General features: G+C 35.8%; 1 protein-coding gene across 1 annotated transcript in view; it reads left to right on the forward strand.

Annotated features, from left to right (window-relative positions):
* Positions 1–14889, forward strand: part of CTTNBP2 (cortactin binding protein 2) — an 88729-nt gene that overhangs the window by 53706 nt on the left and 20134 nt on the right. Inside the window, exons 6-14 of the mRNA XM_059817022.1 lie at positions 343–442; positions 3783–3933; positions 5056–5310; positions 6723–6840; positions 9281–9556; positions 10414–10509; positions 10917–10996; positions 12109–12195; positions 12279–12378. Of these exons, the coding sequence (XP_059673005.1) occupies positions 343–442; positions 3783–3933; positions 5056–5310; positions 6723–6840; positions 9281–9556; positions 10414–10509; positions 10917–10996; positions 12109–12195; positions 12279–12378 (1263 nt within the window). The remainder of the gene's footprint in view (positions 1–342; positions 443–3782; positions 3934–5055; positions 5311–6722; positions 6841–9280; positions 9557–10413; positions 10510–10916; positions 10997–12108; positions 12196–12278; positions 12379–14889) is intronic.

Below are 14889 nucleotides of genomic sequence, written 5' to 3' on the forward strand. Positions count from 1 at the left end.
CAGTGGGACTGTGCTGCCTCTAGGGGCTGCTGGATAATTCGAATTCCCTACTTTGTAGGGAAACTAGCTAACACTGTGGGAGTTGCCAGCAACGGGCACATATTTGGATCCCAGTAGAACCCAACCTAAGCCCCTTTTGCAAAAGAGTGGTGGTGCCCCCAGGGTGTCAATTCTCACCTCTCTCCTATAAACTACTTCCTGAGCTTCTACTTCAGTTTACTAAGGTGTGTGGTGTATAGTCAAAAAGACTGGCTGCTGTTGCCCCTTGAGCAGGTTTTAACTTTTGGTAGTTTTAACTACTTGTTTTTGTTGCATCAGTCTATGTTTTTGCTCAATTTATAGATTGTGTGAGATTGCTGCTGACTGCAGAAGCACAAGTTGATGCTGCTGATAAAAATGGCTTTACACCCTTGTGTTCAGCAGTTGCTCAGGGACATGTCAAGTAAGTGAAGTATTAAGATTTTGCCCATCAGCTATTACTCAATTTTATATTCTCTTTACATTATATTATATACTTCTCTCATTACATTACTGTTGCATTCTTAGGTATAAATGCATTTAACTATCATTTATTGAAAGCATCTATGAAACTCATATTCATATGCCATTCTGTTTTTAATATTTTCCATTTGTTTTGTTTCCAGTTGCAGCTCTTAAGGTTGCTGAACGTGTATTCTTAGTAACAATACGATACTGCTCTACATGGGCATCGTACCTTTGAATTTCTTAATTTTCTTTGAGTTGTCAGCCATAATACAGGATTAACAGAGGAATGAGGAAAGAAATTATTGTTGCACTGTTTTTTTGAAGCATAGAGAAGTATGAATATCATATTCAGAGTCAAAAGAACATTTATCTGAGTATTCTCCTGAGTGATATAGAATCAAAGACTTTAAACAACAAACCAGGGGTTTTTTTAAAGGTTTAAAGTTTTTTGTATCAGTAACTTTGAAAAGCAGAAAATTATGTATGAGTCAAAGAATATTTCTAAGAACATTCTTCAAAATGTAGTTACAATAATTCTCTTTTATTTTTTGAAGCTCCTAATTTTATAAAGGTTGGTGGTTTATGACAGCATGATTTGAAAATTCTGTCTTCTTTTTATACTGAGAACCAGTAGACATCAATTCATCCATATGACTGGGTTTTTCCTCCCTTTATCAGAGGAGCTGAAGGCTAATGTTGCATTTCCACTCTGCAGCTTTACTGTGTATTGTAGAATCAGAGGCAATAGAAGTTGGAAGCAACCATTAGATAACCTGTTCCAGACCATTTTTATCCAGATAAAACTATTTTACAAATGCAAAAAGTCTTAAACAGCATGACTAGGAATCTTTATTACAGACTTTACCTTTGTTTTATGTATCTTTGCGTCTGCTCATCTTTCAGTTTTTGATTCTTTTAATGTTGCATTTTACTAAAAAGCTCAGAGTCTTTGAGTGTTATTATACTGTGATAGGCCCTGACCCAATAATGAGGAAGAGTAGGATCCCTGTTCTTCTCATGGTCTTCCACGAGTATATAAAGACCATCAGAGATTCTTGCCACTTTTTGGAGGACTTCAAGCTTAGCAACTAATAGGCATCTTTTACTGGAAGTCTTAATCCAGAGGCAGCAGATTCCCGCTAGGTGTTTTGAGCACAGAAATACATATCTAGTTAAACGTTTCATTGTTTTACATAAAATCTGTAAAAATTACATGTGACATGACAAGACAAACCAAAAATACACTCTTCGTATTCTCTCACTAAAATAAATATCTTAGACTTTGTTTAAATAGGAAGCTATTTATTTCTCTGACTTACCTCACAACACTTATTACCTGCTGGGTTATGATATTGCAGACTTTTTATTCTTTTTCCCTTAGAGTTAGTTATGTAGTATGCTATCCCTAAACACTTTTCTTGCTTTCACTTTTTTTAGATATTAAACATGAACCAAATTGTAAAAGTGAGCATGGAATAATAACGGGGCCAGCCAAAAATATCAGAGAGACTATGAGTGCTTCAGGCTGTTTGATTTGTTCATCGCTTCAAAGTTCTGGCTCAGAAAAATTATGTAATAGGCAGGATTTGGGGCAATAGTATAGTGTGTCCCCTTTCAAGTGTTGCACTGCGTGGTCCCTGTTACTTGTACTATAGCACTAAGAATCTGGGGTTAATGACAGCACTGAACTATCAATTACAAAGTACTTGTCTGTGTTAGATTTGCTAGCCAGTCCCCTGTGACACGTTCATTAACCTTATTCCTGAACTGAGACAATACTGTTGTTCCAACCCTAATTACATAGTCAGAAAAAAAATGATGGTTTTTTTGAGGCTGTTCAGTAATATCACCAATTCAGAAAATGTTTTTAGGAGAAACTTTCAAAATCATTTCCCATGTGGTCCAGGCCAGGCTGATGCTACCTGACCTTGAGGTGGAAAGTCAGTGTAGCATTTCCAGAATCATTGAATACAATGCAAAATAATAAAACAGATATTTTTAACACAGCAGACTGAATACTCAATCTGAGTTGCTTTATCGAGGTGTCTTGTTATGAGCCCATCTTAAGATGACTTGTGTGACCGTATGGTTAGGAAACATGTTCAACATTTGATAAGATAGAGCATTACTTTTATTTGTATCTTTTCTGTTCATTTGAGCATTTTCAGAAAGCGCAGCTAAGTAATTCTTATTAATGTTACCTGGTTTACTCTTTTCTAAAATTGTGCATTTTATCTTGAACTTGATTGATTTTCTGACTAAATAAAAACTTACCAAAAAGAGATTTTTTTTTTAAAATACTTGTGGTATTTTTTTTTAAATCTGTAATTTCTTATATTCTTATATATACCTTCCATTGTTTTAAGTATTTTGTCATTCTGTTTGTTATAGTATTGTCTCCTAACCAGTAGGTATTTGGCATTCGCATTAATTGCTTTGAGGCTTTATTGTTGATATCCTTCTATTTTTATGGACTGATAAATATTGAGCCAGAGAGAAGGGGAATTACCTTTTTTTACAGCCCTTGTTTGGACTGCAGAAGGAATAGACTGGCATTAAGATTTTTCTAAAGTCTTGAGAGTTGTTGAAAAGCTGGGTTTGGGAAGGGAAAGGGAGCCAACCCTGGCACAAGAACCGAGAAGAAAGCTGGACCTACTGCTACAGGGTTGTGAGGAAGTACAGGATCTTGGATCTGAATGCCGGTCCCCAGTGAGACGCTCTTAAGCACTCCACCACATCTTCTATCCTCCCTAATCCATTAGCTGCTACCAACACACTCCAAGACATCCTTCTGGAATAGCCTTCATTCAGGGATATGGATGGTAGGTAGTGTCATAGCTGTCTTGCTGTCCCCACCAGGTTACTACCCTAAGCGAGTGTCCCTTTTGCTGGTATCTAAAGCTAGTCTTAGTCCTTCTTTTTCTTCCTTTTCTTTTTAAAACTATTTTAAGTATCAGTAGTCAGAAATGAATGTTACTTTTTTGCTCAGCTGAAGGTTTTTCTTACACAGCTGTCTTCAGGTTTTTATTAGTCTTCTAAAATCAAATGTTTTACATTCACAGTTTTTAAATGCAGCTACAGTAGTTTAAGATTTACAGGTTTAAAGTAACCTGATTTTCTGTCTTTATAGCTATGTATAAAATTATCCCTTGTGTATATGTGATGGATAAAATCACAGGTAGATGTGTATCTATAAAATCAGTACTTTACAAAAAAAAAATCTAAATGTTGTAAGTTATAAAGAGGTTTTGGATGTCAAATATAAGATAATTTTACTACCTTATTGTTTGCTATAGGTGTGCAGAATTATTAATTATGTATCAGGCTGATATTAACCATGCTGCTGAAAGAGGACAGACACCTTTGTACCTGGCCTGTAAAAATGGAAATAACGATTGTATTAAGCTATTGTTGGAAGGTGGAGCAGATCGAACAGTAAAAACCAGCGTAAGTTAAATAGTTTGCAAAATTGAAGTACCTTGTATAGTACTGAATAACTGCAAACAGCTAGGAAATATTTACATTAAAATAGTTATTTAAAGTTTTCTTTCAAGCTGGAATAAACCGTGTAATTTGAAATTAATATTTTGTTCTTTTCATCATACTTTCTGGGGTTTTTTTTAAGTGATGTATTGTCTAAAATCTCCTCCTAAATTATGTGACTTCCATATCATTTTACGTATTTCAGATTCTGCCTGCAGTTTGCTGCAGACTTGTCTTCAGCACTGGATTTGCAAAACAGAACTCTTCTGTTCTGACTTATTTTTAAGGTGGAGAAGTGGAGATAGGGATTTTGCTTCCACCTTTTATGTTAGGGTGCATTATTGTTGAGGGGACCCCCACCCCCAAATTTGTCAACCAGTTTTGTAAAGTCTTATATATCACAAGTGGGAGAATATGGCAAAAAAAAAATTGTATCTACAGGAGAAAGGGAGGAGGACTGGCTCAAAATTAACATCTAGGTATTGCCCTTTTCAGGTGTTTTCCTGAAGTTTTTCTCAAGACTTTGATGTAAACATGACAATAAATGTGGGATGTAGATTGTCCAGAAACACAGCACAAAGAGTATTACCTTCACAATACAATCTGCTCCTCTATTACACTGAATTTTTTTGATTCATTTATTTTTGATTTGGAAAGTTTTGACTTGAAATGAGAGAAAGTTATGATGTCAAAACCATGAAAATTTCTGACTGATAAATTGATTAATGCAACACGAAACAAATTATCGATCGTTAGAATTGTGTTAGTTTGATACATGATAAGGAAACAGTTTATTAACAGCATGTAAGTCCTATATTACTTCGACCCTTCTAAAAATTTTGAAGTCTCTGTCTGTTGGACTGTCCTTGGAGAAAACTGTAAAATTTTCTTTCTGCTACATTTTCTTCCCTCTCTCTTTCTTCCGTCCCAAACATATACAAGCAACTCTGTTTTCCCAAAGGATTATTATGTCACTCTTGCTTACCAAATAGAGCCTTTGATTCAGATTCATTGCTGATCTAAGTTCTGCAAATATTTTTCTATGTGTTTGGTGGGAGTGTGTTTTTTTGCTTTTGGTTTTTCTAGGATGGCTGGTCACCAATTCACGCAGCAGTGGATTCTGGTAATGTTGACAGTCTCAAGCTCCTTATGTACTACAGAGAGCCAAACAATGAGAACTCTTTGACTGATGCAGAGCCTAATTTAGACTACTTTGATTTGGAGAAGAGAGAAGACAACTATAGCAATAGAATAAAGCCTGTTATTTCTGCAGATCTCATCAACCATGCTGACAAAGAGGGTTGGACTGCTGCCCACATAGCAGCATCAAAAGGCTTTAAGGTCAGTCTATGTGAACAAATTACAGTAACCTGATAGAATTTAGGCAAAATCCTTCTTTTTCATCTTTGAAGAACTAAGATGTCATATCTAAGTTTTATCTAGTTTATTGTCACACTTGATTTAACAGAGACAGAGAGATGCTTCCAGTGGATATGATTTTATGATAATTTACCCCAGAAGCTAGGTGTCAAATGGGGTGAATTGTCATATTTAAATGCCTATTTCTTTTGGGACAACAGTAAAAAGAGAAAACATGATTACTTGAGATTCAGATATTCAAAGTTAAGGTGAAGTGAATCCCACCCTAAATGCCAATTCATGGGTTGTAATGTACTTACAGATATTAGATGGTCAAAGTTTCCTGTTACAGTTAGGGATGACTTAACTATGAACAATTTTTCCTGTGAGAGGGAGGGGAGGAAAGGAAATCTGAGAATCACATTTGTGTAGTAATACATTGTTTAATTTGTTATTTTCAGCAGCCTTTTTAGCAGCAATGAATAAGGTTTTTTGGGGGTTGGAATTACTGGTGACATGGAGAATGACCCACCCCACTCCCCACCCCCCAGTTTGGGAGGTTATATATAATTAATATTTTTTTCTTGTTACAATAAGATTGTACCAATCCAAATTTATCTTCTTGTAGCTTGTTTCTAATGAATTGTAATGAATTTTTGCTTTTGTTGAGCATATGACTTTTTTTTAAGTCTTTGAATTTTAAGAGGGCACCATGTTGTTGGCATCCACAAAATGTTTGTGCTCTGACTTTAATAGAAATGCATTCTTACTTCACTGCATTGTTACTATGCTTGCAGAAATTCAGGTTTACTTGCCAAAGAAGAGACTTGGAAAGTGATTTTATAATGGCTGTTTTTCTTTTGCTGTGTCCCACTCAGATGTCAAGCATGATGGAAATTCCTACTTGGTGAATTGCAAAATGAAAACTGGTTTTATGGATTGTCATCTGAATAGATTCATTAATTAGTCTGTATTAAGCTTTAGAATTGCCTTTTTAGTGTTGCATGAACATTAAGGCCAAGATGTTCAAAACAGGATGCATAGTTGGGCTTCTATTTCCTTGTGTGAATACCTAAACTAGTGGCTAGGTGTTAAGAATTTCTCAATTCAACTGATCAGCTTTTGATGCTTGGAGACTGTATAAGCCTTGCTGCATATGTTCTGCTTTTTCAAAATCTTGATTTGAGACTCTCAAGTCATCTATAAAATACTTTTACTCCTGGTTTGCAACCCTGTGAGGAACATCATTTGGACGCTCGTATATAGAAACTCCGTAGCTGCCTATCTTTGGAAATGCATGTGTGAGAATTTCAATTAGGAGTCTAACTGCATATTGGTAGAACTCTTTAATGCAGCAAATGGACAAGTAAATAATACAGTTATTACCTTTGCAGAACTGTCTAGAAATCCTTTGTAGCCATGGTGGACTAGAGGCTGAGAGGAAAGATAAGTGTAATCGAACACTGCATGATGTTGCTACTGATGATTGCAAACATCTTCTAGAAAACTTAAGTAAGTACATGCTATATAAAAATGTTTTTAGTAAAGAGTTTGTGGGACAAAAATAAGAACTATTAAGAGGGTAGTTGTCACTTTTTTGGCACCACAAAATTAGGTTTTCTTAGCCTAGCCGGTTTCTATTCTCCAAATTTTGCAAAAGCATGTGATAAAACTTTGTCGGAGGTTATTAAATGACTTATGTCTTTGTTTTTAAACCATTTGAAAAGATGGTGTATATTGTACATGTGAAAACAGCCATATTCTCTTAAAATTTCTGAATTTAATATTAGTAATTACTTTTTCCAAAGCTATTATCCTCCTTTTATCGTTCCTTCAAATTCTTGCAGAAAAATGACTTAGTGGTGGATAGCTGTCAAATTCCCTCAGGCTAAAACAATCATCTAGTCATACCTGAATCTTCTTAAAGCATAGTTTTATGTGTCACTTATTTATTGCTGAGGGGATTGTTTGTTTTATTCTTCAAAAAAAGTCTTAGAGACAACAACAACTTCTTTTTTCCAACATCAATAACTTCTGTCAGAAGATTGTTCTTCTGTTGGAACCTCTCATCTTCTTCCTTTGTAAGTTTTCTCAAAATTCAGTAGAGCAGGCTGACCTGTGTATTTCTTGAGTTAGAACTTAGTCCATCCACTCACAAGTTCTGTGTTTTCTGTTTCTCTGTAGAGTCAGAAGTATTGTCTTTGTAGATTTGTATGCTTTGTATTTATTCACTTTTTTTTGTGTTTGTGTTGTGGGATGTAGGGCTGTGGGTAGTCAAGTTCACTGATTATCAACACATTAGGGAAGCTTTCTGTGTACTGCTTCTGATTTTTCCTCTTCAGCTGTTACAATATCCAGGTTCTTACCATTTTACTGTAGGTGCAGAGGGGAACACAACTCACTTTCTAATAGAAACTCCTCTGTGGTCTACTTCTTTGTCAGACTGAAGCCAATTTCTCATGGCTGAATCTGTAGCCTGTTAAATTTATGTTTGTATTACCAGTCCCAGTACCCTGTTTCTCTCGTCAGGCTTATCATGAATCCAGCTGCTTTTATCAGGTCAGAACCTTTGGACTCCATTTCTCTTCTCTTTCATTTGTTAAGTCTGTAGTTAACATCAGTGCAATCGTAATTAGCTTTTTTGCCTCCACAATATTGGATCTGTGGAAGCTTGGAAACACCACTCTCATCTGGGTATATGCCTCAACGAGCCAAGACTGCATTTTGGGTAAGCTGTGTACATACCATCCTCTGCCTTCCTCACAGTCCCGTAAGGTATCCACTGTAAGGAATTACATGCATGTAGGACAGGAGGATGTGCTCCAACAGATCTAAAAGGCTGGGGACCAGGATTGCCAGCTATGCCATAGAGGTCACATGCGCTGAAATTGAGGCATACATTGTACCTCTGTCCTAGGGGCCTGTTCCCTTGTAGAGAACCCTCTGTACTGCTTATAGTCATTGCTCATTTCCCTGAGGTCCAGCCATCAGAAGGGCAAGCCTTTGATACATTTCTCACAATCCCACATCTGAAGGATGCCTTTGAGTAATCTTTTCCCTATGGTAGGCTAGTGGGTTTAAATCAGGGCTTTTCTGACATCAGAAAAGCTTCATTAGTTTGTATCAGCTGAAGATTTGGCTTCTGAACTCAAAAGCAAAACTAAGATCATGTTGCAAGATTTCGTAATAAGCTGATATCTTTTTTTGTGGTGCACTTATTTTAATTTCAGGGATAATTTCCGAAAGGTATTGTTTTGTCATTGAAGTTAGAAGATAGTTTCATTTTCACGTTTAGTCATCTAAATGATCCATTCAGACTGCTGCTTCTGTTGAGTTGTATTCCATTTTTCAAAGAGCAAGATTTAATATAACTTCACTAAATTAATTTCAAGAATGTGCATGTAAATTTCCTACTTCCTTTTTTTAATATTTTGTCAATTTATTCTATAGCAAATCAAATATACATTTCCAAGTGAATTTTCTGTCTTAGCTCTTCGCTTTTTATTTAAAGACATTCGGCTGAGCTAACTGTGTTTTCCACTTGTGCACTAGTGCCAGAAAATTCCTTTCTGCATTGATAATAAAAATGTGCACAACCACAATAAACTGATATGATAAGATGCTACCTACCATCTGTCTTAACTTATAAGTAATTAGTCTGTAAAGAGGAAATAAACGATTAAGTAAGTTTGATCTTGCTTCCTGTTATTTAAGCATAATAATACTGGTTTTTTTGTAACGTAAAAAAAGGTCCATACCTTGATATTTGGTTTTTATCACTGCTCTGATTTTGTGGTGGTGGTCTGTGCTGCTCTTTAACGTTGGCTTTTCTGTAGCAGGAGTTATTTTGTAGCTTGCATTTGCATTATTAGATGTTACTGGTCTTTAATAATAGGTTTTTTTAATTGAGTTTTACAGTTGTTCTCATTCTTGGTCTTCTGTTTGTCAACAGATGCTCTTAATGTACCTGTAAGGATTTCAGTCAGTGGCATTGAACCAGCCCATTGTGGTACAGAGGACTTTGATACAGAAAACACAATATGTGCTTTAAATATCCGCAAACAGACATCATGGGATGATTTTTCAAAAGCAGTGAGTCAGGCAGTGACAAACCATTTCCAAGCAATCACTTCTGACGGATGGAGGAGCCTAGAAGACCTGTCATTTAATAGTGCTGCAGACTCCAACATTGGCCTCAGTGCAAGCAGTATATTATCTGTCAAACTAGGTATCAATACTGGTGTAATAAGAAAAGCAAAAATGGGGGGGTTTCTTGAATTTGTGAAATCTTACAAGTAAGATAAAAATATCTTTAGATTTCTGGATCTTTTAAAGCTTAGACTAAGAAAGACCAATACTAGCTATGAAACTTTGAACAGTGCTGGCATGAAAGCATTCTTTACTATTAGCTATGAGTATGGTACAATTCATTAAGCACATTAATATAATCTTGGGGACCATGAGGCTCTATGTTAATTAGTCCTTTACTCAATGTTGTACTCCAGAGGAGAGATCTGTATTACAGGTGAAACAAAACAATTCAAAGCAAAGCCCACGCTATGTCTTCACAGTGCATCCAAATATACAGTAAATCCAGACTGTAAATCATCAGCATAGGTAGAACAGAACTACTCCTGTTTTATGTAACTTTACTTATCAAAGTAAACTAGAAAAATCTTTAAAATTATGAGAAATTGGCCAAAATGTGGTGGTAGTAGTAACAGCTGCATAGGATTCTGAAAATTCAGGTGCTTCATTTTAAATCCCCTTCCCCTGTCCACCTGCCCACCACCCCAAAAAAAAGCCTATTCACATTAGGCTGGGCAAATTATCTTATTTTACTTTATTTTACACGTAAAGGTGTAAAGTCAGGCTAGCTATTAAACTTGTGTCTCAATTGGCAGAAAACAGTATCCTCAGTCATGTATCAAATAATAGTATGATTTAGTACATGGGAGTGGTTTGTTTGTGTGCGTACACTGACAAAATTGACAATCTTTGTAAGCAAATGAATATGCTTGAGCATAGGACACTTTATATAGATACATGGAATATGTCTCCCCTTTATTTTTTTCTTTTTAACAGGAAACATTTCATGGTCAACAGGTCAGATTTTTTCCCAGCCACCATGGGACTTTTTGAAGAACAACAGAGCTGAGCACATCACAGTGTTTTTGTTTGGTAATTTAAAATTTTGAATGTTAAGACACTCCATATGAAATACATAATTTCAGAACAATTTGCTACTGGTTTTATTCTTCAGTGTTGCTTGATCCTCAGAAATACCATATGCAATTAATTGTTTAACTAGATTTGAAAGGGTCTACAACATTTAGAAAATATGCTGGCACATAAAAGCTCTGCTACCTTTTTCAGTTGTATAGTAGTATCCATTTTACTTATGTCATGGATACCTGTGAATCTACGTTGCTAGATAAATGCCTTTCATTTCTTCACCATTTTAATTTGCATAGCCTGTAATTTTAGGAGATCGCTGTAGAATACTGCATGAAAAGCATATGTGCCCATCATACACGCTTATGAACATGAGAGATTTAGAAAAGTTATTTGTGTATCTCTGTTTAAAGGACCTCAAGAAGGCTGCCTAAATAGTGTGACTTATGCATCTATGATCCATCTTCAGACACTTCAGAATTACCTCCGCCTGGTAAGTACTAAGCTAGCTTCCCTCTGCATGCTATTTGTATGTGAAAATACTTCTGTAATAGTGTTGACTGAAAAACAATTGATCTTCTACTCTGTGAAAGAATGTCAAGACTTCTTAAAAATGAAATGGGATGAAAGCTCTTATTTTAAAATTAAGTTCCCCTAAATCTTACCCCAATAACTTCAGTCACGTGAGGGCATTAACTTTCTTCTTTAAGTAGCTGCCATCTGATTAACTGAACCGGTTAAGAAAATATATTAAAAGCTCTAATATCTTACTTCTTTCCAAAGTTATTTCATTCCACTTTTTGAGGGGAAAGTAAATTAGAATAACATTCATGTAAGCAATTATTTGAGACTTGAATTTTATTATTAGCTTATATGTCCTGTAACTCTTACAATTTATTTAATACCTCAAAATGTAAGGATAATTGGATAATATGAGTTAACTTTCATAGCTCATTTGTTTTAACATTGCTAATCAAATCTGAATTAGTTTAAAATCTGTGTAATTTCTGCTGTGTCCTTGGATAGTATTTCATGTTGTTGGAAGAATGGTTACGTGTCATAGGTTTCTGCTGTATTCAACAATATTGCACAATAATATGAGTGTATTCCCTTACTGACTTTTTAGAGATAAAGTAATTTTGCAGTTAAGATAGATGAAATAATTTTTATTCTACCATATTGATAGCATGATCCCATTTCAACTGGAAATAAAGTCCTTAGTCTAAGTCCTTAAGTTAGCAGTGACTTAAACTACTCTTTGATGATTTTAACATCATGCTGGTTTATCTATTTTAATTCAAAATCAAAAAAATATTTGTGATTCCTAAACTCATCCTTCCTACATGAATTTTTCAAGTTTTAATGATTGTTATAATGACAAAATACCTTTTCATGTAATTTTACGAATTAGGATATAAATTTATCAATATATTTCCAAAGTGTTGTATGCAAATATTGTCTATTCTGAAACTAATATAGCAAGGATTATCCACTCCACTAGTGCAAAACAAAGAATTTTGTCTGTTAGGTGCTGGCTCTCTCAACTAGGTAGAAAAAAAATCCAAGTCTATGAACTTTCAAGAATAATTTATTGTCTGTCTGTAGGTTGAACAATACCACAATGTCATTTTCCATGGTCCAGAAGGAAGTTTGCAAGACTATATAGCATACCAGATAGCGGCCTGCATGAAGGTATTAACACAGACATATAAAGTAAATTAGTTCATAAATTACAGTTTGCACTATTTCACCAAATCTATACATTTTCAACACAGCAAAAGCAAGTGGCTGCAGGATCCACATGTGAAATTGTTAAAGTTGAAGTGGATGCTGGTTTCTCCAAGGAGCAACTTGCAGAACTGTTCATCAGTAGTGGTAAGGTTATTTCAGAAGGACTGATTTCAGTAATTTGTAGGAAAATTTTTAATGGTACAAAGCAAAGAAATATATTAAAACATTTTACATAGTGGGTGGCATGTTTTAACAGAACCCATAGTTTCCCAGGTGCTTGGGGAATAATGGTAAGAGTCTAAACTGAGGTAGAACCAAGTGTGACAGTCCAATAGGGAGCTCTGTCAAAAGTTCATGCCATTTAAGCAAAATTAATAGTTCTTAACATTTTTTTTTTCTCATTCCTTTTTCCCTTTGTGAGCCTTTAAAAGTTGATTGCTATGGTTCAGATCTACTGAATTGGAAATGAATGTCAGTTGTTGCCTTATTGTAGCTGTTCTAATGTTTTTTAAAAAGTAAGATATGAGAAGGGAAGCTGTAATTATTCTGGGAATAAAAGGAGCAGTGAAAGAGTTCTTAAAAAGTCACACAACTTGCTTTTGATATATGCTTGTTTACTAGATACTTATGTGTGGATCTGAGCCAAGTTTTGTCACCCAGGCAGGCAAATGTTAGTGTGTGTGTGTGTATTCTGACACATTACTACAGGACAAAGTTGAATTTCTGTTAAAATTAACAGTTTCTCTTAATGGATGTGAATAGCTACATGTATATTAAAGTCCTGTTACTTGGGTGCTCCACAACAAAGTATTCTCAGAGTGGTCAGTAGCCTGTACCTGTGTAAATTCATGATGAATAATTGGTAAGAGTGAAAAAAGGACAAAGTAGCCAAAGATGAATGACAGTGAAAATGGGCAAATTATGTATGGAAGCAGAAGAATTGGGAGCACATGGGTCAGTCAGAAGTAGGAAGGAAAATGTAAAAAAAAAAAAAGGAATAGAAAAGTGCTAAAAGTGAAGGAAAAAGCAGTATTTTCTGTGGAGGGCTTTTTCATGGGCAGGTTGTGCTGTGTTTTTCCCATTCCCATGCATTTGAACTCTGATTTATTTTATTTCACCATAGTATTTAGTATTGACCATAGAGTAATAATATAGCATATAATATTACTATATAAAATAATACAACAATATATAATATTACACATACAGTAATAATATAAGAGCCTGAAGGATGATATGATGCTTCCTTTTCTTTGGTACTGTTCAAATTAATTTTGGCTCAAATACAGTTTTGCTGTTTGCAAGCTGCTCTCAGATATGTAGCTGCTTTCACCCTTTTACAGCTTTCTTCTATTTTTTTTTTCCATTTCTGTTTTATGAGTGTTCAGTTTTTCAGGTTTTTGTTGACAAAGCGTAGCAATATAGTTTGAATCTAACCTTGGTAGTAAGATCTCATTTTCATCTGAAAATGTTGGGTTTTTCTCTTTTATTATTATGGCCTCTTCTACAGCTCTAGAATCTTAACTTTACCTCTCATTCAATATGGTCATTCACATTAAAAAAAAATGTGATAAATGTCATTACTGCTTGGAATAACCTTGTGTTTCAGGAGCTGTGATTTTCACATTTCACTTTCTGTATTGAAAGAGGCTGGGCTTTATGCATTTGAAATTGTACCAATGCAGCACCTCTGGATGTATTCTCATGTGATACCATGATGAAACTTTGAGACAGCCAGAGCTTTGAGAGGATCACAGAATCAGAATCACAGAATCACTAAGGTTGGAAAAGACCTGTAAGATCATCAAGTCCAACCAAAAAAAAAAAAAAAAAAAACACCACACACAACACCACACCACACAACAACAACAAACCAGAACACACCAAAATCCAACCCACCCAACACCACACAGCTCCATGCCCATCAAGCTACATCCCACAATGCCACATCCACACGCTCCTTGAATACCTCCAGGGAGGGTGACTCTACCACCTCCCTGGGCAGCCTATTCCAATGTTTCACTACTCTCTCAGTAAAGAACTTTTTCCTAATATCTAGCCTGAACCTCCCCTGGCACAACTTGAGGCCATTTCCTCTAGTCCTGTCACTAGTCACTTGGGAGAAGAGACCAGCACCCACCTCTCTGCAACCCCCTTTCAGGTAGTTGTAGAGAGCGATAAGGTCTCCCCTCAGCCTCCTCTTCTCCAGGCTAAACAACCCCAGCTCCCTCAGCTGCTCCTCATAAGACTTGTGTTTCAGACCCCTCACCAGTTTCGTCGCCCTTCTCTGGACACGCTCCAGCACCTCGATGTCTTTCTTGTAGTGAGGGGCAGCCCCTACCTTTTTCCTTCTCAGTATGGGCAAACCAGAAACACCAAGAGGAATTTGAACCTCATAAGCAAATGTTTTATTCAAACAAACTAGAATTACTAACTTTTTAATAGAAAAATTACAATTCAGTGAGTGAGATTGAATGCTGCCTTCTACCCGCTGTGCGTTTGCAGTGTGGGCCTATCCTTCAAGTATGTTTCCATCCTGTAGCTTTCATTGGTTTTCCTGGTTGCAACAAGCTCTGCACAGTCCCCTCTGACAACATCTGTGCTCATGAACAAAAGCAGAGCCATCCCATAGGCTCGTACAATGGTGTGCAGTGC

This window comes from Gavia stellata, chromosome 4 (genome assembly GCF_030936135.1).
Source record: "Gavia stellata isolate bGavSte3 chromosome 4, bGavSte3.hap2, whole genome shotgun sequence".
NCBI lineage: Eukaryota > Metazoa > Chordata > Aves > Gaviiformes > Gaviidae > Gavia > Gavia stellata.